Source organism: Cicer arietinum, chromosome 2 (genome assembly GCF_000331145.2).
Source record: "Cicer arietinum cultivar CDC Frontier isolate Library 1 chromosome 2, Cicar.CDCFrontier_v2.0, whole genome shotgun sequence".
Classification (NCBI taxonomy): domain Eukaryota; kingdom Viridiplantae; phylum Streptophyta; class Magnoliopsida; order Fabales; family Fabaceae; genus Cicer; species Cicer arietinum.
Genome location: NC_021161.2, coordinates 3,708,092 through 3,727,909, shown reverse-complemented (window position 1 = coordinate 3,727,909; position 19,818 = coordinate 3,708,092). Strand labels below are relative to the sequence as shown.

Sequence of the window (19,818 nt, the reverse complement as noted above, 5' to 3'; positions counted from 1 at the left end):
TTAAATATTTTATATTATTAATTAATAAATTTATTTATTGATCATTTAATAATTAATGTTATTTTATAAAGAAAATATGAATATAAATTAAAAGATGGGTTTAGGGGTTTTTGAAAAACTTCTCATTCTCTTAATGTTGATTTGACGTTAGGGACCACAGTCAATCACCGCTGATTTTACAAAGACTATATTCTAACAAAAAAATTTACATGATTAAAATAAAAAAGTAGTATATTTACACGGACCAAATACATATTTAAACCAATAAATTATTATTGTCGAGGATCCAATGGATATTTTGTCTACCTCGTTTGATTTCGTAATTTCATTTCATTTTTCTTGAAAAAAGAAACATTGGGGTCTCCTTTGAACATAAAATAAGTAATGTGAATAATGATCAATTTAAACGATGAGAGATAACATTCTTTAAAAGCTAAATTACATATGCATCTCTCGGACTTCAAGTATAAGACTGTCTTAAAAATTTTAGAGGTCCTGATCTTAAAAATTGGATCCCTAATAAATAAAAGTGCAATTTTAATATTTAAAAAAATTTGTAAAATAAATTTTAGTCCCTATACACATTAATCTACATGATGCATGTCATTTGGTTATGTTAATTTATGTAAAGATGTACATATAGCGTGTCACCTTTACATATTAAACTCAAATATACATTTCGACAACAATAGCACAACAATCACAATTTTACCCATAGAATACACCGATTATTAGGGGTGTACGCGGGTTGGGTTGGATCAATTTTGACAAAACCTGATACCCAACCCGATCGATTATCTTTGGATTGGGTTAAGTTATAAACCCATATTTTTTTTCATTTAACCCGAACCAACCCGATCAAGAACGGGTTGGGTTCGGTTGGGTTGAGTTGGTGGGTCATACATAAATAATAATCTGTTGTTTATTTTACGAAAAAAATATATTGAGGTTGCATACACTTTTCCGCAATATTTAGATGTACATGCATCATTTCTCTTATTAAAATGTAATCAAGCACTAGAAGAGGTTTTACTAGGTTTTCTTTTGGTTCCCTCGTTTCCTTGAGTTGACGAAAATGATAGGAGGTGTGCCTAAATATTGTGCTTGTTGTGATGAAGTGTGTTGTGCTTGTGAAACAAATTGATTAAGAGCTTCTTGTACTTGTTCTATTTGTCTCAAATTTGTGCAATAATATAATTATAAAAATTTCAAAAGTAAAAGGAAAAGTAAGAGAAAACAACTAGCTCTGCTACTTGTTCCACCACATTACTTTCATTATTACACATAACTCACCAACCATTTTAGTTTAGTAGGCTACTATAATTTTTTAATAGTAGTGCTTCATTTATTTATTTTTAGAGTACTTACTATTTTCAAATACAATATTAAAAAAAGTGTTTAATAGATTTAAATGTAAAAAAATTAAACTAAGTTTCATCATAAGCATAACTTTTTGCATAAGCATCTTTTTTGCTCATAAATAATATTTAACTCAAAAAAAATTATATTTAACAAATGTAAAAAAAGTTGAACTAAATTCATCATAAACTTTCAGTTCATACCTTCATTATGCAAAACTATAACAAAATATAACATTTAAATAAATATCAGTTATGAGCACATGCAAAATAAAAGAACGCCAGCGCGACTGGTAGAACAAAAGAAGAAGACGGGCATCAATGCGGCTTTAAGTCTGAACAGAAAAAGAAGGTGGACGAAGATATGTAACAGAAAAAGAATATGGACGCATATATAGAACAAAAGAATTATAACTAGTTACCTGAACCCTATCAAGCTGCCAAACAATTTTTTTTAAAAAAAACTATAATTAGTTACCGGGTCGGGTCGATGAGTTCAAATTGTTGAACCCATTATTCGAACCAAATATAAACAGGTTTCAACAGGTAGGGTCAGGTTGGACCCAAAAGTAATTGAGTACGGGTAAAAATCGAGTTGGACTGGGTGATCAAGTTAGCGGGTCGACATGCGTCCATGTACACCCCTATCGATTATAGAATCCAAATTACAACACATACACCAATCTATATTAATTAACATATTTGTCATGTCGGGTCGGAATTTGTCATTAACATATATCAAATTTCACAAATTTGTCAGAATTAATAATAATTTATTTTTCAATTTTTTTTAATAATAAATTTTTTTGTTATTATAAAATTTAACTATTTCCATACTCAATTTCATATATAAAAGTTTTTATAAAATCATATGTCAAATTACAATTTTATCATTGAGATACTTATCCATACAATTTTTTTTTTTCAAGTATGAACACTTATAAAATAAATAATAACGATTCACCCATAAACAAAGAGTACAACACAAGTACCTCCAAAATGGGGTTGCGCGATTTAGTAAATGCAAAATGCAATGGTTTAGATGACCGCCGGATCAGCGAAACAATGTTTCATTGCAAATTTTAGAGTGATCGATATGTAAAAAATTGAGAATCTTTTAAAGTTCATGATATTCTATACAAACAATTTAGAGTTTTCTCTAATTGGAACTTTGTGCTAAGTATTTGATTGCACATGTCAAGAGTCTGTTTAAGCATTCAAAGAAAAACTCTCATGATCATATATATAATTCATTAAGCAACTTAGTTCCACTAATTAACTACATATATCTTCAAAATGGATTCAAAATATGATGTAGGTACCACAAGAAAAATCAAGAAAATTAAAAATATTGTATAGAGTCACAAAAAATCAAGAAAACTAAAAATATTTTATATTGGTACTAGTTTAATTTAGATTGATTTGGAACTGGTTTAGAACTAGTTTAATTGAGACTGGTTTAGAACTAGTTTATGTAGGAATGATTTGAGACTAGTTTATATTGTGACTAGTTTGGGAAATGCCTTAACCGTCACGCTCATATATGGATGATCACGATTAAGAATTATTTAAGTGACATATGATCACCTAAAAAGGTCATATGGCTTTTAATTCTAATTATGACTATTTTTGTATGCTTATGTGGTCAAGATATAACTCTCTCACCTTCTCATAATAAATTTTTCACCTTCTCATAATAAATTTTTTCTGATTTGATATGCTCCATATATATATATATATATAATATTGGATGCCTCTGAACTTATGCATCTAGGCTAGAATTGTTGTCTCTGGACTGCTTCCTTTGGACTGGAACTACCGCCTCTGGACTGGAATTGTTGGAATTGTTGCCTCTAGACCGGAACTTTTACCTCTAGACTAAAACTTCTGCCTTTGGTGTGAAGTCGCTGCCTCTTGTTGAAGTTGTTGCCTCTCGGCTGAAATTGCCGCCTCTAGACTGACTCCTCCCCTACCCCAAACCAACATCGCCTCTAAATTTTTTTCATAATAAAAGATTATATTTGCATTTTAAAAAGAATAAATTAATTTAAATAAGTTAACATTAATTTTGTACAATTAATTATAGGTAACCGTATTTTAACATATGTCGTAGGTGCTAATACAATCTCTATGCATAATCAACTCTCAAACTCAAAATTTAGTTTTTTATCAATGTTTTCCCTATTTTAAAATAAACTTTGATGTCGATTTCATTGCAGTCGATTTCATTGCATTCGATAAACTTTTTTAATTTTAAGTTACGACAGACACAATTACAACATTTCATTAAAAAAGACAACCATTTGATTACATGAACATAGTCATTACATCTTCACACAATTACATGTTGACAAAAAAACAAGCTGATAATGAACCTAAACAACAACCTATTTCAAAACATGTGTTGCAACTAATGCAAACACAACTATTACAACAAACACCCAAGACAAACCATAAAAAAACCCATAATTTTAATTTTCTTCTTCATAATTTTATTCTTCTTCAACCCATTTTCATTTATGAGTCATTCATAAATTTCAGGAGCTCATCATTCTTTTCCTTTAGAGATATTATAATCTCCATAGCACGATTGGTCGTATCTTCATCAAATATGTATAAAAATTGTTTACTTTTGTCTCCTTTATCTACAACAAACAAACTAGAAAATCGGTTAGTGAAAATTACATTAAAACCAAAAAAGTAATTAAATCCCTAAATTCTATTCCAATACCAATCCCATAATTTATGGATTAAATATCTAAATTCCATTCAAAGAACAATCCTAAATTCCAGAAAGCCAAGAACAATCCTTAAACCCATAACTGTAAATTCTCAAACCCGAAACCCAAAAACAACAAATTAAATAACCCCCATATCCATAAACGATTTTGACCAAACTCCAAATGCATGATCGACCAAACAAAGAAAGCAACAATCACACGTTGAAAAGATCATACCCATAAAACCTATTTTTAGGATTTTTCGTTTGTCCATGTCGTCACAGCGCGAATCAGTCTTCGCAACCACTTTATGCCTCTTCTCCCTTTTTGAATTTCTCTTTCTTCCTATTCTCCTTCTTCAAATTGCTCTAAGGTTCAACGTGAACATAACCCTCTTTCTTTTTACTCCCTCTTTAAATTCATCTTTTTGTCTTTTGTGTTTTTGATTTTTTTAATTGATTTTATCTTTTTAAATTATGTTTCTGAAATAATATAAATAGTAATTTACTTTATATAATTAATAATATTAATACGTGACATGACTTCCATTTAAGAAAATACTAATGCCACCCCATCACACTTGAAAGTCAACTTGATGGGTGAGACAAAATGTCACTATTTTAGGAAAATAAATAGATCAAAATTGTAGAAAAAAATACGATAACTAAAATTGCAAATTGAGTAAAACTAGAGATCAAAATTGCATTTAAATCAAAATAAAAATATTCAACGATTATATTTTTTTATATGCACTCACCACAATTTTTCGCACCACCTCACAAATAGGAGAAATCCAAGGTTAATTTTCACTATTTTGTCCCTTCTTGTTTTTTAATTCAACCCTAAAGTATTGATGTAATTTACAAATTATTTGTCGAATTTATGGGTTGACATGCAACATCAATTGACGAATGTCATGTCACACACGCCAACTAGATTTTAGTTTGACAAATAGTCTTTTCTTAATTGAGGTTGATGTTAATAAAATTCAAACAAACAAATCTAGAGGGACTAAAATCAAAATTGTGTATATTTAATCCAATTCAAATTATTAAAACTTGCAATGAATATTTTGATAATGGACTCGAAAAGCGACATTGCTTTTTGATCGTTTAACAAGGACTCTTCTTGTCAAGTGTTGGATTGTTTACCATCGAGAGCGTGAATTAAAATTAGACCGTCGTGAGATAGATAATTTTACTCTATTAATCACAATGTCACAATAATATTTAAATACTATTTTAGATAATTTTAAATTTTAAATATTATTTATTTTATAAAAATAATTTATATACCACATCTTGAACTCTATCACATAAATATAAGTGAAAAATATGAGTCTAATATCAAAAATTAATAAAATTATGACACTTAAATTGTTGATTTAAAAATAGAGCAACCAAGATTTAGAAAGTATTCAAATAAGGGGACTAAACTATTATTAAGGCAAAAACTTTTTTGACTACACAAAATAATATTTTGTTTAAAGCCTATTAATGTGGTGAATTTTTGTTTTTTGTGTTTTATTATTAAAATATTTGATAGAGAGTTGAATATTGAATGTGAATAATGGAATGAAATGAAAAGAAAGGAAGGTAATTCCTTCCCCTTAGAGTGAGAAGAAGCAACTGAACTTGTTCGATTTGATCTCTCCCTTTTCTTCCCCTTACGATTCATTATATGCTTTCACAATTTCTTTTCCTTTTACTTCCATTCTCTCTTTCTCTCTCTACCATCATCACTTTCTCTCTCTAGAATGGCAACTCCACCGCTTGTCAAGTTCCCGATCTTCGCAACCATTAGAGCAATTGGCGTTGTAGTCACTCTTCTCCTCCTAACATGGGCTCTTCATTTCAGAGGAGGACTCGCTCTTGTTTCCGATAACAAAGATCTCATCTTCAATGTAATCAAGCTCCTTTTTTTTCCTTTTTTTTTTTAATTTGGGTCGTCGAGTTTTTTTATTGATTCATTAATAATATTTGTTTTGGAATAATGGGTTTGTGTTCTTTTCTTAATTTTCTGTTTTTTTGTTGTTGGAATTGGAAATGTGAGAATTTGGAGGTTTAGGATTGTAGGGATAGTGTTGATTTTGACATTTATTGTAGCTTTGACTATTTGGTTATGAAGTTTTTTGTTTTGGCCTATATTTGGTTTCACTATGAGATTGACAAAATCACAATGACAAGTGATTTTGTCAATCCTGCTGCAAAACCAAACATAAACTTGGTGTTTCTTTGTGCATTTTTTGTGTTAAGGTGAATTTGTCAAAATCACCATGAGCCGGCGTGATCTTACAAAAGCTACGTGTATGTTGTGTATGATGGTGAGCCTCCGCAATTTTACAAAAACTACAAGTTTTAGCTTTTGTAAAATTGCAGTGGTTCGATGTGATTCTCACAAACCCCCTGTGATATCAAACATACACGTAGCTTTTGTAAAATCACATTAGCTATCGTGATATCAAACATACACACTTTGATTTATAATGTCAAAATTGATTCTTAGGCATAGTTACTCTGGTTTATCGTAATTTTGAGTTTCAAGCAAGTGCGTGTTTGGATTCATAGTGTGTTTGGCGAGGTCACAGTTGCACTATGATTTTATTGAAGCTTCAAAGTGTAGCTTTTATCAAAATTATAGAGGTGCATTGTAACTCTGCGCAATTCAACAATCTTAAACATTTGCTTACTATTTTATTTTTATTGTTTAGGATTTAGTCTCATGTTTTAAAGTGTTAATTTTGAGGCAAAATTTATTATATAAAAATTGATTTGGTAAAAACATAGATGCTTGATTACCAAAGAACAAATTGATTTTGGTTGGAGGCGGCTTTATATTTTGTCTTGTAAGCAATAAAAAGTGGTTTGTGCATTAGGTTTAAAAATTCACATTAGAAATGAATAACAGTATCACTTTCATTCTAAATGATATTTATCTAGGGTTTACACGATTGCACTTGGTATTGTAGATCTCTTTTATGTATATTTTGGCTCTAAGTTTTTGTTTTTTTTTTGTTGGATGTTTTTAAATTTTGTATTTTGAGCTTGATGTGAAAAAATATTTTGAATTTTGAACACTTTTATTCTGTGTAGGTTCATCCGGTGTTAATGGTGATTGGGCTTGTTCTAATCAACGGTGAAGGTAATTGTTTTTTTTTTTTAATTCTCAGAGAATGTTCTTATCAGCGCCTCTTTGAAACATTTTATGGTGATATTGCTATGAAGGGATTTTTAGATCTCAATAACTATGTGATATAAGGTGAAGTACGGTTGGTCAACAAATTGGAATTGTTAATAGATGATACAAAAGAGAAATGTTTTTTCGAGGGTTTGTTCTTGTAACTTTTTGTAATGTAACCAATACTATGAGAAATCTGAATTGGAATTTGACTTATAGTGTTCTTATTTGTTGATTCACAATGTTTCCTATGGTCAATTCCATAATTTTGCCTTGCATTTTGATGATGACGCCTTTTTTGGTTCTTTAGAGTTTAGACTGGCTAACCTTTCTCATTAAATTCACAAGGTCAAAGTTTATGTAAAATTGTTCTATGTTGTCTAATTGCATTAAGTTCAAATAAGATTTTGTAACTTTTATCTCTATTTATAAGTCTCATCTTTTGTAAATTGAGTAAGTGTATACCATAATAGTGGACTACATAGTGTTGTCAATCACAGATTACAGAAAATAGTTGTTTGTTCAAATTCTGTTACACTACAATGTTATAGCACATATAGCCTCTATTTGGCAACATTTTGTACTAAATGTCAAATTGCGGAAAAATAGTAATTTGTTCAAATTTTGATACTCTAAAGCACCACTATGAACACTTTGTATTAAATGTCGAATGGCATAAAATAGTGGTTTGTTCACATTTTGTCACGCTATAGCATTATAGAACCACTATAGCTGCTATTTGACAACATTGGGACTACACTTTTAAAACTAAAGAAAGTCCCTTACTCCATCACCTACATTTTATGCAAAAATCTGAGAAGTAGTTCATGAATTGATCTTAATAATTCATTGGCCAAAACATAATGAAAACAGTTGGTCGTGTTTTGGTAAGAGTATAAATGCTTACAACAACTCTTATGAAAATATTAGAGCCTTTTCGGCTTCAAAAGAAGTTTTACGTTTCAGTTCTTAGAGTTACAAAGTTACCACCTTGTTTTCAATCTATTTCCTCTTTTCAAATGTTTTTACCGAAAAGAGTGAAACTAGTTGTTTTCACCGTTTTTTTTTTTAATCTGTTATCTTAGATTGCATATAATGTTTCTTTTTACGATCCCTTGATCGGTTTGTGAGTATCGTTGTGGTGTTTGTACTAACTCCTTCATCGGTTTGTTATGGAAACGTGCAGGGATGCTTGCATACAAGACACTATCTGGAACTAAAAACTTCAAAAAATCAGTTCATCTGGCATTTCAGTTTCTTGCTCTCATTTTGAGCTTAATTGGTCTTTGGGCTGCTTGGAAGTTTCACAATGACAAGGGCATTGACAATTTCTACAGCCTTCATTCATGGTTAGGCATTGCATGCCTCGTCCTATTCTCCATCCAGGTATCTTCATTGTTCTAGTCACATTTTATGGGAGTAAATTCTAATAAGGCCAAATTGGTCCAAGAGAAAAAACAGAGACTTATTTGGTTCCTGAGAAATGAAAAATGTCATTTTAGTCCTCAAACATCAGTCAAATTAGTTCTGTTTAGGATATTTTTTATGGACATTTTAAGAGTGCATTTGCTTAAGATTGTTTGGGGTGAAAATCACTTTTTTCTATAAAAAAATAGTCACTTTTGATAGTTTTCATCTGATTGTTACAGTTTCTTTTTTTTTTAAAAAGAGTATTTGAAAATAATTTAAAAACGGCTTCAAATGAAAAGCTGTTTTTAGTAGCTTCTCAAAAAAAATCATTTTTTGGTAGATTTTTTTAAAACAACAGTGATTTTCATTACGACAAACAAACACAAAACAACTTATGTTTTTCTTAAACATTTCTAAAAAATAATCTCTAAATGATTAAATACCGTAATCACTTTTTTTAGAATCTATAACAAACAGATCTTTGGTTATGTTTGTGTTCAACTTTTTTTAAAAATCATTTTTATTATCAGAGAAATACAAATCACTTTTTATAATTTTAAACACAATAGCTTGCACTTTTTTAAAAATCTCCAGAAAATAATCTCTAAGATATTTATAATTTATATCAAAATCACTTTTAATTTAATCTACAACAAACAGACCCCAGTCTCTGTCACAGACTAATTTGACCAAACATTTGAAATTTAGGAGGATCAAATCAGTACTCGTCGTTTCTTAGCGACAAAATAGGTCTCTCTTTTTTCCCGGAAGATCAGTTTGGCTATTCACTTATTTTAATTTAACTTCCGAATTCGAATTCCATATATCTAAATGCTCTCTACAATATTTGTTAGTTGGGTGCTGGATTTGCAACATTTTGGTATCCAGGAGGTTCAAGAAACAGTAGAGCTGCACTAATGCCATGGCATGTATTCTTTGGAATCTATATCTATGCATTGGCTATAGCTACAACTACAACTGGTCTTTTAGAAAAAGCTACATTCCTTCAAGTCAACAACATCATATCGCGATATTCGAACGAAGCACTTGTGGTGAATATCTTAGGCATTTTGATTGTTGCTTTAGGTGGCTTTGTTATTCTTGGTATAGTTACACCAACTTATAATAAAGGTGATATTCCAAGAGGAAATGAGTGAGTGATTATATATGATTCAAAATTGAGAACATGAACACTTGTATGTTGTATGGTCTTTAGGTTGCATGGATTGTATGAACAAACTCTTGAACATATATACACAGGTTTAATTTTCTTTTTAGAGTTGAATGTTTTCCCTTCTACCGATGATTGATTTATTGAGACAAGGCTATTGTGTTTTTTTGGTTGTTGACATTTACTTTATATTATTGATTTCTTGCTCCAATGAAGGGCAAGAGACCCTTACAACAAAAATCAACTATAACTATTTGAGAATATTTTGTAAAACAATTCTAGAATTGTAACATAAGGGCAAGAAAGTAAGTCCATGAGTCCACCTTGTGTTATAAATAACACATTCCATGGTTTTGAAGGACAAAGAAAATTTGTAAATATAAGTTTCTTATAGAGTCTTTCTTCCCTACTTTTGAATAAATATTTTAGTCTTTGAAATTGTAAGAGTGATTCAATTTTGTCCTTGAAATAACATTTTAGTTTTTTAGATTAAAATATAATAATAATTTAATCATCTTTAAAAAGGTTTACACAATCTTAAAAGTTCTATGCTTGCTTTGATACAACAAAAGACTATTTAAGTTAATATGGATGCATTTTACTAGTTTTGATGATTATTTACTAAAGAAATATGTTAATAGAGAAACCAAATTGATTGATATTCTTTAATTTAAAAGATTAATTTTCTATTTTATATGTTTAAGGAACTAAATTGATTAACTCTTACAATATGAAACATTAAAATATTGTGTTTATTATCGTTTAGAAGGTTGAATCCAATACCTTGAAATGAATACCAACTATGTACCAGGTTTTTTTATATATACAAAAAAAAGTATCATTACAAAAAATCAATTTTGGTTACAAAATTTTGAATGCAGAAAACAGTAAATAGAAAGTGATACTTTTGCAATAAGAATTGAGTGTAAACAATTGTTCTATATTCAAACAAGCTTTTAGCAACTATAGCGACTGGAACCTAACTGAAAAGTAATTATTTTTATGAATATATTATATATTATCTTTTTTAATTCAATAATGGTAATCTCATGTATTTATAAAAAAATTATGGTATATTATGTATGCAACTTGTCACATCATGCTATGCTTGTTTGGAAGTTGAATGATAATTTGAACAGACAAGTCTAATAAAGGTTAATTGCCAAAAATAAAAATACAGATTTTCATTTATTTGAAGATACACAAGCTTGAACCTAGTGATGTATTTGTTTACTTCATCAAAGACTATGAAATAAATAAATAAATAATGGGCTAGCTTGCAAGATTGCATCTCCCACAAGCAAAACAAAGAATGAAAAACCCTAGATTTTGGTTGGAGATTATCTTTTACTTAGTATCTATCTATGTAATGTTTTATGTGGTTATGAATGAAATCGATATTTACCGTAAAAAAAATTAAAAGGCCCCTAGCACGTATGCATTCCTCACAAGCAAAATAAAGCATAAAATGGAAACAAAGCATCCTAATAAATTAATCATACCATGGCAATATTCAGTGGTTAGATCTATTTAAATTTTTTCAAGCAACCCTTGTTTTCTTAATTACAGCAATTTTAAAAATTGGTAAATTTCAGGGATAACTTCACCAGAACTTAATGTGATTGTTTACATAATTACAATGCAATAACCAAAGATAAAGCTAAGTATAACTAAAACTTGCCAAGCTAAAATCGTGAGAGACATTATTCAAAACTTGAAGAACAATAGAAGAGAAAAAATAATTATTATGAATGAGAATGCATAGCTAAATCTGCCTGGAGAGACAAAATTTATGCTCTCTTCGCTAGGACAGTTTAATACAGAAATGTCAAAATTTCAATAGCAAAGAGGCTTATAATTCCAATATGGAAAACAATACAGAAATATGAGTTACAACAATTTTATAAGTTATTCCTACCATGCCCTTGCATTTGTATTGCATAACTTATATCAGACATGTTCTCTTCAATATTCTCTTACAATCCATTCCTGCCAGGCCTTTGCATTTGCATAATTTATATCCAGACCTGTTCTCTCCCATATTCTCTTACAATTACAGGCACACTTGTGGGGGGGACCTGCCAAAGTAAAAATATGAGTATAAAAGATGTTCTGTCAACCAACATAATCTAAATTTAATACCCTTTGAGAATATTTTAAAAAAAGTATTATATCACAGGGACAAACAATCAGATTCTGCTGTTTTTATTTGACTGAAACAACCTAATAGCATTAAGCTTAAAATAGAGTCAAGAACGCAGCTTGGTAAATACTCAAAAACAGGGGAACTAAGCCATGATGTGTGGAAGGAATGGACGACCACATTTTGTTCATCTCTCCTAACAAATTGAACCACAAAGTTTGGTTCTGAGGATAAAATGCTCTACACTAATTAATGATAGACCCAAACTCAAATAAATGGCTCGACAAAGTTTGGTTATCACAAGCACTTAACAAGTCTATAAAAGAATGGTTTCTTTTCCTTTACTCAAATAAATACTACAACCCTTCTCGCTTCTTTTCAATAATTTCTTTTTGCAAATAACGTTTTGTATTTTTTCTGTTAAGATGTCATGTTTTATTTTAATCTTTTAGGATTTTTACAGTTTAAATTGGTATCTTGATCCTCATCAAAATCATTCATCTAACAACAGTTGGACATAACTTTGCACTTAGTACACCAATCCCAAGCTTAACTAGATAATACGTAAACTATGAGATTTCCGGTTCAAATGCACTATAGCCATGTTTTAGCAGCAAATGTATAACTCCTCTTCAAAATTTCTGAACTTACCATGCCATAATCGGTGACTATCATCGAAACATAATCTGAAGGCATTGCATCATAACTGCGATCAATTTAGAGAGAACTACAGGGTTAGAGTGGGTAAATAACAATTTGTTGTGGTGTTCTAATCGATAAATGCTTACATCAGATTTAGAAGTTGCAGATTTTCAATATTGGCCCAACCATCCAAGTATTTGACATCCTCTCTACCTGGAACATTCGAAATGACATCTGGATCACCTGTAAGAACATGATAAAAACATCATCATTCTTACGGACACAAGGGAAAAGGCCAATGGTATACTGTAAATAAAAACCTCATCATCGATGACTGTTAAATATACATACCAAGTTCATTGGAGCAAATTGAATCCAATTGTACCCTTTCATGAAATTTATAGGCCTCACAACATACTATGACTGGTACACGGGAAGCATGAGCAACCATTGCAACACTTGCGGTCCCCACTCTCGAATATACTGTTCCGTTAGACAGTACTGATGCAGCACCAAGAAAAACTCGAGTAACTTCATGCATTATATAGGAAACCGCATTTATATGAGTGTAAGTACAGTTAAGACCTTTCTCCACAAGCCTGCGGAGTAAATGTTGCCCTCTAAGCTTTGGACGAGAGTCAACAATCACAACACGAAACTGTTTTCCCAATTCGTGTGCATGCAAAAGAATCATTTCAACTGCCAATGACGACCCGTAAGTTAGAAGAACATCCCCATCTCTTATTTTGGTGACCGCGTGCTTGACTATCACCTTGTTGGCAAGTATGATCTTCTCACTTATAAAACGCTCAATATCTGACTGGAGAGAAGTTTTTGCTTCTGACTCTGACAAGGTTAAAGGTAGCTTGGCTATCTGACTCTTGATAAATCGAATTGCATTTCCCATGCTGATTGACAGAGGTCGACACTCAATGAGAAATGATACATAACTACTAATTTTTGCTGTCAAATCTCTCCCAAGACTCTTCTCAGGTGGAACCTTGTAGTCTTTGATAGCCTCTTGAAATGCTTGAAGCATTGCAATACAACGGTCATTGCCCCCAGATATATCTCCAGATAGGTACTGCAAACCCACCTGACATCAACAAGGAAGATCATTAGGATTTGAGAAAGCATATTTAAAATGTTCTAGTTCATTAAACGTATTGAACTGGGTGTTAACTCCTAATCACTGTCCTATTCACCAGAACATCATGAATAAGTTATAATTGCAAATTTTGCAATTCGGCTCATGATAGGGTATCTTTTTGAAAATATAGGATGCTAAATACAATAAGTTTTTTTTTTAATATCATTCAACATAACTTCATATATAGCAGATAGTGTATACTATTAGGAAGGATTGTGCCTCTACCATTGAGCAATGGATTAAATTTTGAATTCTGAATTTTGATTAACTATCAATGAACCATACATGTCAGCTAGAAATCAAACAACAAATGTATATAATTGCATTGACTTAAATGACAGGATAACATAGTACCTTATAAACAGCAGGATGCACAGGATAAAGATCAAAAAACTTTGCCTCGAGATCTGGAAGCTGACTCCCATGTTCATATTGTGGCAAATGCCTGAACAACTCAACTCTGTTCCTAGCCTCAGTCTGTTTCACCACAGAACGACGTTTAGCTTTCTCCACTCGGCTCTGGTCATCATACTGCATGCGTGGTTGAGGGGCATCTTTTTTTCTATCCTTTTCAGGAGGACAATCACCCCCCTTCTTCTCAGAGGCTGCAACTGCTGTATTATCAACTTTCTGGGCAGGTTTTACTGCTTTAGCTGGTTTTGCATTCACTGATGTAGTAGGTCCAGATGCCTTATTTCCTTCGCCTAGTGACACATTTTATCAAAATCTAAATTATTATTCATAGTGAGTTATGTAGAAAAGTGGCCTATGAAACAACTCATAACATTTAAATTATAGGTTTGCTTAACATCACAAAAAACACAATATTCGAGTCCATGAACACTTAAGAGTAGTTGTGACAAAGAACTAGGTATGAATAGGCATAAGTTATTAAGTGTAAAAACAATATAAAGACATGCATTTCCAAAATTGTTGGCAACAATTAAACATTTATACACCAAAACCATAGTAACGAAGATGTCAATTTCTTTTAAGAAATGGAGATGATCTCTACTCTAGATACGCAGAGTCACAGACAGACCCACTAACACTTCCAATCAAATATGAGAGTGCTAATACACACCTTTTGCAGCAGCCTTTGCAGCTCGTTGAGCTTCTTGAAGTGCGCGTCTTTCAGCTTTTGTGGGTTTTGGTTTCTGCTGTTTTGAATTTGGATGGTCCTTCACTTCCCCAGCTGATCCTCCTCCTTTGTTTGCTTTTTCTTTTTCTAAATGCAAAGAGAAAAGGGTAACAAAATCAAGCCAATAAGAAAATGAAAACACACCACAAAGGCAGACAACAAAGTTCAGTTTTTCTCTTTAAAAGACATCCTCATATACATGGATAACAAGCAAGGCAGGCTGAATCAAATTCTTAATCATCATACGATTAAACCTGCAAATGGTGTTAAAATCAAGACACATACACAGTGCAAGTGGAGATTAAAACAAGAAGTGGAAAGAGATACACACATATACCCTTCTCTTTAAGCAAAAGACATACACACATAGAACATATGTTCTATCTCTAGTTAATAACTGTTAGGTTCCTGGACCACAGCCACAAGTCTAACAATAACTTAATGTTAGTTTTTATATATTTGAACAAGAACTTTCTTAGCCTATGATGTGCATGTTCAGATTAGTGGTGAGTTCGGAGAACTCACTCTGTACCATTGTAGTTTCGGCAAAAACTACCATTTAGACCTTCAACAAATTCAGTGCCACTGTGACCTTGTCAAACACACGACAATCCAAACATGCACTACTTAGAATGTATTACTCAAATTTCATAATTTCAATAGATTCCTTCCCTTTCTGAAACAAATTAAATTACATCCCAGAAACTCGGTCCAAGGCACACTATCAAGAATTCTAGATCAAACCAAAACATAGATGAATAATCTTACTTTCTCTTTCAAGTTCATATTTTACAAACAGTTCAATCAAATTTCTTAAACTATAGCATCCACTTTCTAATTGCACCCTACATTTAATGAATCTCAAATTCAATCAGTATTCTCTACTACTTCTCATCCAAAACCAGTTAAAATTGAAACAACACAAGCCATAGATTGTTATCAACTACAAGCACCAACACAGACAAACACTGTGATACGATGACACCGTAAATAAATTTGAAAAATGAAAGTAATTAAAGGTAACTAAGATTAAGTTTGGACTTTGGTTCCACTTATGAGTGAAACATAATCGATTTTAGATGTTTATAATTGATTATGACATGTTTGATTGTTCTTGAGTAGAACAAATTTTGCCTCCTGAATTAATTCTAACTTCAAACTAGAATTTAGGAGTTTTTGGCTCTAGAATTGATATTTAGCCTTCAATTTATATATTCAACTAACTTTTAAATGAAAAAATCCATACAAATATAACTCACTTTACCTTAAACACACACACACACTATTAATCGGAACCAATTTTACATAATCAATTTATTCAAAATCAACTTTTTTCACAGCATAACCAAACACACTTATCGAAATTAACAAAAAGATAAAAAATAAATCTGAATAAACTCTCACCAGGAATCCCAAGCGAATCATTAACAACAGAAACAGTAGTCAACTCACTCGCCGGAACGACAACATTCGCATTAACCTTCATTGCCGTCAAATCAAATCCACCACGAGGAAAACTGGAAGCAACAACTTTCCCAACATTATTCCCTTTCCCATCAAAAAAGCTTCTATCACCACCAACAGCAAACCTACTCGAATAAGAAGAAGACGGCGCCGGCGAAACAGGTGCGTCACAATTACTTCCACCGACGTTAATCGATTCAGCGCGTCGAGGCGACGCGACGGAAGGACGAGCGTGGATGATTAGGTTATCGGATAGATGACGTGGCGGAGGGATCATAACGGGAGAGAGGGAAGCAGCGGATGTGTTAGGGATTGGAGGTGAGGAGTGAGTCGGGTCGGGTGGACCCGATTGAGAACGTTCGGGTGGGGCTCCAGGTGCGAAGAAACCGACTTGACGGAATTTAGGGACGGGGTCGATTATTGTGCGTGGTGCTCGTCGAGGAGGATCCATGGAAATGGAATTGGAATGAAGTAAGGTTTGGCTTAGGTATAACGCGCGTTTGGATAGAAGAGATTATTTTTTGTTTGTGTTGGAATTTGAGAATATGAAGGAGAAGGACAGTCTCTATGAAATAGTAGTAGCGATACGAAACGGAAGGCTACACACCACCACAAGTAAAGAGCATCGCATATTTGCACAGTCACAAGACTTTCTCCATTTTCATTCATTTATAAATTTTTTAAAATTTTAAATGCACTGTTGGTTAACTTATTTTTTCTAAAATTAAAAGTTTTTATCTTTTACTTTTAAAATCCATAATTTTTAGTTTTTTCGTTTATCTTTTTTAATATTTTCAGTCCGCTTCAATATAGGGATATATTTTAGTGACGTAAAAGTGTTTAAGTGGTCTTATTTAATATCAACTTCATTTAAAATTTTCTTAAATTATTAATTATTATTTTAATAGTATATAATTACTAAAAAATATTAAAATAAAAATAAAATTATTAAATGAGAATAAGTTCTAAAATATTAAAATAACAATAAACTTTTAAAAAATATTAATAAATAACTTAGTAAAATAACATATTTGTAAAAAGAAAAAGTTGTATAAGTCAAAATATTAATCAATATAATTATCATAAAACTAATCGTCTTATTCATAGGTAATATGTGTTCAAATATTACACAAAAGTAATTTGATATTCAAACTAAAAAAAAAATATTTTAATATTTTGAGTAATTATATACTATTAAAATAATAATTAATGATTTAGGAAAATTTTAATAATATAGATATTAAATAAGATTACATAAACGCTACCACGTCATTTGTAAATATAATACATCAGCAAAAAATATATTCTTAAATTGGAGGAAATCTATACATTATAATAAAGCAAATATGATCATTTGGCAAATTTGACACGTGTCGGTGTTATCAAGTTTCTATTAATAAAAATAATATGAGAAGTTAATGACCAATTAAAAAATAACAAAAATGAATTAAAAATAAAATAAAATATACCACACGACTAGAATTTAGTGGTCAATTAAAAAATAAAAATAAATTACAATACACCACCACTTGACAGTTTTTTTGTTGTTGAAGGTAATTATTTTTTAAACACTATTTTATCACTCAAAAATTTATTTTATTTTACTAATTCTTTTAGTATCTCCAGATTTTCTTCTTAATTCGTCATCCTCAATTAATTATCTTTTTCAGTATTCTCTCATTTTTTTCCTCAATAATCTCTCATTTTCGGTGCCTTCATGTTAGGTGTCATTCATATTATCTCATCTATACAGAATTCCCTTTTAATTTTTTCTATTCCAAAGATTTGTTATTTAATTTTGTGTTTATCGTTCTCCGATGTCTGGAAAAATATCAGATTTTATTTTCAATTTCTCCAAAAAAGGAGTCGTGGAATTTGGTTGTTAGAGTTGTGCGATTATGGTTTCTGTCTGATCATAAATTTTATGCAATAGAAATGTTATTGATGGATGACAAGGTTTAATTTTTTTTTTATAAATTCAAAGTTTTAAATTGTACAAAAACTTATTTGTTATGATATTAATTTAACAAATTTGTGTTTCATATTGTTAGGGTCATAAAATTCAAGCAACGATACAAAAAGTTCTTATTTCTCGACTTGAGACTACTATTCGTGATAGAGTTGTGTACAACTTTCGTTCTCATGGTGTTGCGTCTAAATAGTACAATGGTCCGAGAATTAGAAATCAGATTGGTCACAGTCTGATTTCATTCCTAGAAATTCGAAATGTTACAGTTTTTTTAAGATAATTGTTTTTTAAACATTATTTTAGCAGCAGCTTTAAATCAATTTAATTAAAAAATTTATTTTATTTTTACAAATTCTTTAGTGCCTTCAGACTTTCCTTTTTAATTCGTCGTCCTCCGTTAACTGTCTCTCTTCGATAATCTCTCAGCCATTCATATTATTTACTGTATACACAATTCGTTTTTTACTTTTCTTTACCAAATATTCCTTATTCATCTTTGTCTTTATCTTGTTTGGAAAAAAAAAAAATCAAATTTTGTTATTTCAATTTCTTCCAGAAATGAGTCATGGAATTCGATGGTTAAAGTTATTTGAATGTAGTTTAAACATAAATTTTATGAGTCAAGAAATGACAAGGTTTAATTTTTTCTTTAAAGCAACCATGAGCTTTTGTTTATCGATTTGATATTAATATTGTCGAAGGAGCCGTATAAGTTGACGTTGTCTCTAACAATTACGGGGTATATGGAATGGTGTACCACTTTATATTGATTTACATAGACATCAATTCGAAATGTTTACATAATTTGGTAAATATATTCACATGAATTAACTTTACATTTACTAATTTACTTACTTTATATATGTTATGTCCATTATTTTAAAAATTCTTATTTCATCTAATTTAATTATTTAATTTTTTAATAATTATTATTTTTATTTGTTTAAAATTAAAAGTATTGTTTTATAATAAGTTTTTTTAGAAAGAAAAAATATTATTTGGAGAATTCAAAAATATGGCATCATTATTAAGATTAAAGAATGGTGTTGGAGTCATGTTTTTTTTATCACGCAAGAAAGTAGTTTTTAAGATATGTTAGGATTAATTTTTTTTTTTTATTGTAAATCGTTTTCTTAAGTCAACTTATGTATTTAATGTCAATAAAATTCATGAGAATTGATATATATATATATATATATAAATTAATATAATAATTTATTTATGAAAATCGTATGGTGTTTCCGTGCGAAACGCACGAGTTACACACTAGTATAATAAAAAAGTGAAACGACAAATAAAAAATTATATATTTTGAAATAAAAAATCAGAGACTTTAATATTTTGAAAATAAAAAAACACAAAATTATATATTTTAAAATAAATAGACTAAAATTTTAATTCTTGGAAATAAAAGGATGGAAAATATATTTAAAAATTTTGTTTAATTTATGTATTAAAAAAACTAACACGTAT

The 19,818-nt window shown here is 30.4% G+C and overlaps 2 protein-coding genes and 1 long non-coding RNA gene across 3 annotated transcripts; 1 reads left to right on the top strand and 2 right to left on the bottom strand.

Moving 5' to 3' along the window:
• Positions 1-3,624: 3,624 nt before the first annotated feature.
• LOC101500926 (uncharacterized) lies at positions 3,625-4,565 on the bottom strand. Its single transcript, XR_001144686.3, has 2 exons — positions 4,316-4,565; positions 3,625-4,003 (listed from the first exon to the last, which is right to left on the bottom strand). It is a non-coding gene; the product is annotated as an uncharacterized lncRNA (long non-coding RNA).
• A 1,068-nt stretch (positions 4,566-5,633) lies between these two features.
• LOC101500616 (transmembrane ascorbate ferrireductase 2) lies at positions 5,634-9,942 on the top strand. Its single transcript, XM_004513301.4, has 4 exons — positions 5,634-5,981; positions 7,171-7,219; positions 8,442-8,641; positions 9,520-9,942. Exons 1-4 carry the CDS (start codon positions 5,835-5,837, stop codon positions 9,820-9,822), a joined length of 699 nt encoding a protein of 232 aa, XP_004513358.1. The 5' UTR covers positions 5,634-5,834; the 3' UTR covers positions 9,823-9,942.
• Positions 9,943-11,563: 1,621 nt separating this feature from the next.
• LOC101500303 (uncharacterized) lies at positions 11,564-17,021 on the bottom strand. Its single transcript, XM_004513300.4, has 7 exons — positions 16,317-17,021; positions 14,856-14,999; positions 14,126-14,475; positions 12,973-13,717; positions 12,768-12,864; positions 12,631-12,685; positions 11,564-11,914 (listed from the first exon to the last, which is right to left on the bottom strand). The coding sequence occupies exons 1-7, from the start codon at positions 16,825-16,827 to the stop codon at positions 11,852-11,854; spliced, it is 1,965 nt and encodes a 654-aa protein (XP_004513357.1). The 5' UTR covers positions 16,828-17,021; the 3' UTR covers positions 11,564-11,851.
• Positions 17,022-19,818: the final 2,797 nt, after the last annotated feature.

What these genes read in the sequence shown, in the direction of transcription:
- LOC101500616 (XM_004513301.4), top strand. Translation starts at nt 5,835, where the DNA reads ATGGCAACTCCACCGCTTGTCAAGTTCCCGATCTTCGCAACCATTAGA. An exon ending in ACAAAGATCTCATCTTCAAT is followed by an intron (nt 5,982 to 7,170) that starts GTAATCAAGCTC and finishes TATTCTGTGTAG; the next exon opens with GTTCATCCGGTGTTAATGGT. An exon ending in TCGTCCTATTCTCCATCCAG is followed by an intron (nt 8,642 to 9,519) that starts GTATCTTCATTG and finishes AATATTTGTTAG; the next exon opens with TTGGGTGCTGGATTTGCAAC.
- LOC101500303 (XM_004513300.4), bottom strand. Translation starts at nt 16,827, where the DNA reads ATGGATCCTCCTCGACGAGCACCACGCACAATAATCGACCCCGTCCCT. An exon ending in TGATTCGCTTGGGATTCCTG is followed by an intron (nt 15,000 to 16,316) that starts GTGAGAGTTTAT and finishes CTTTGCATTTAG; the next exon opens with AAAAAGAAAAAGCAAACAAA. An exon ending in TGCAAAGGCTGCTGCAAAAG is followed by an intron (nt 14,476 to 14,855) that starts GTGTGTATTAGC and finishes ATGTGTCACTAG; the next exon opens with GCGAAGGAAATAAGGCATCT.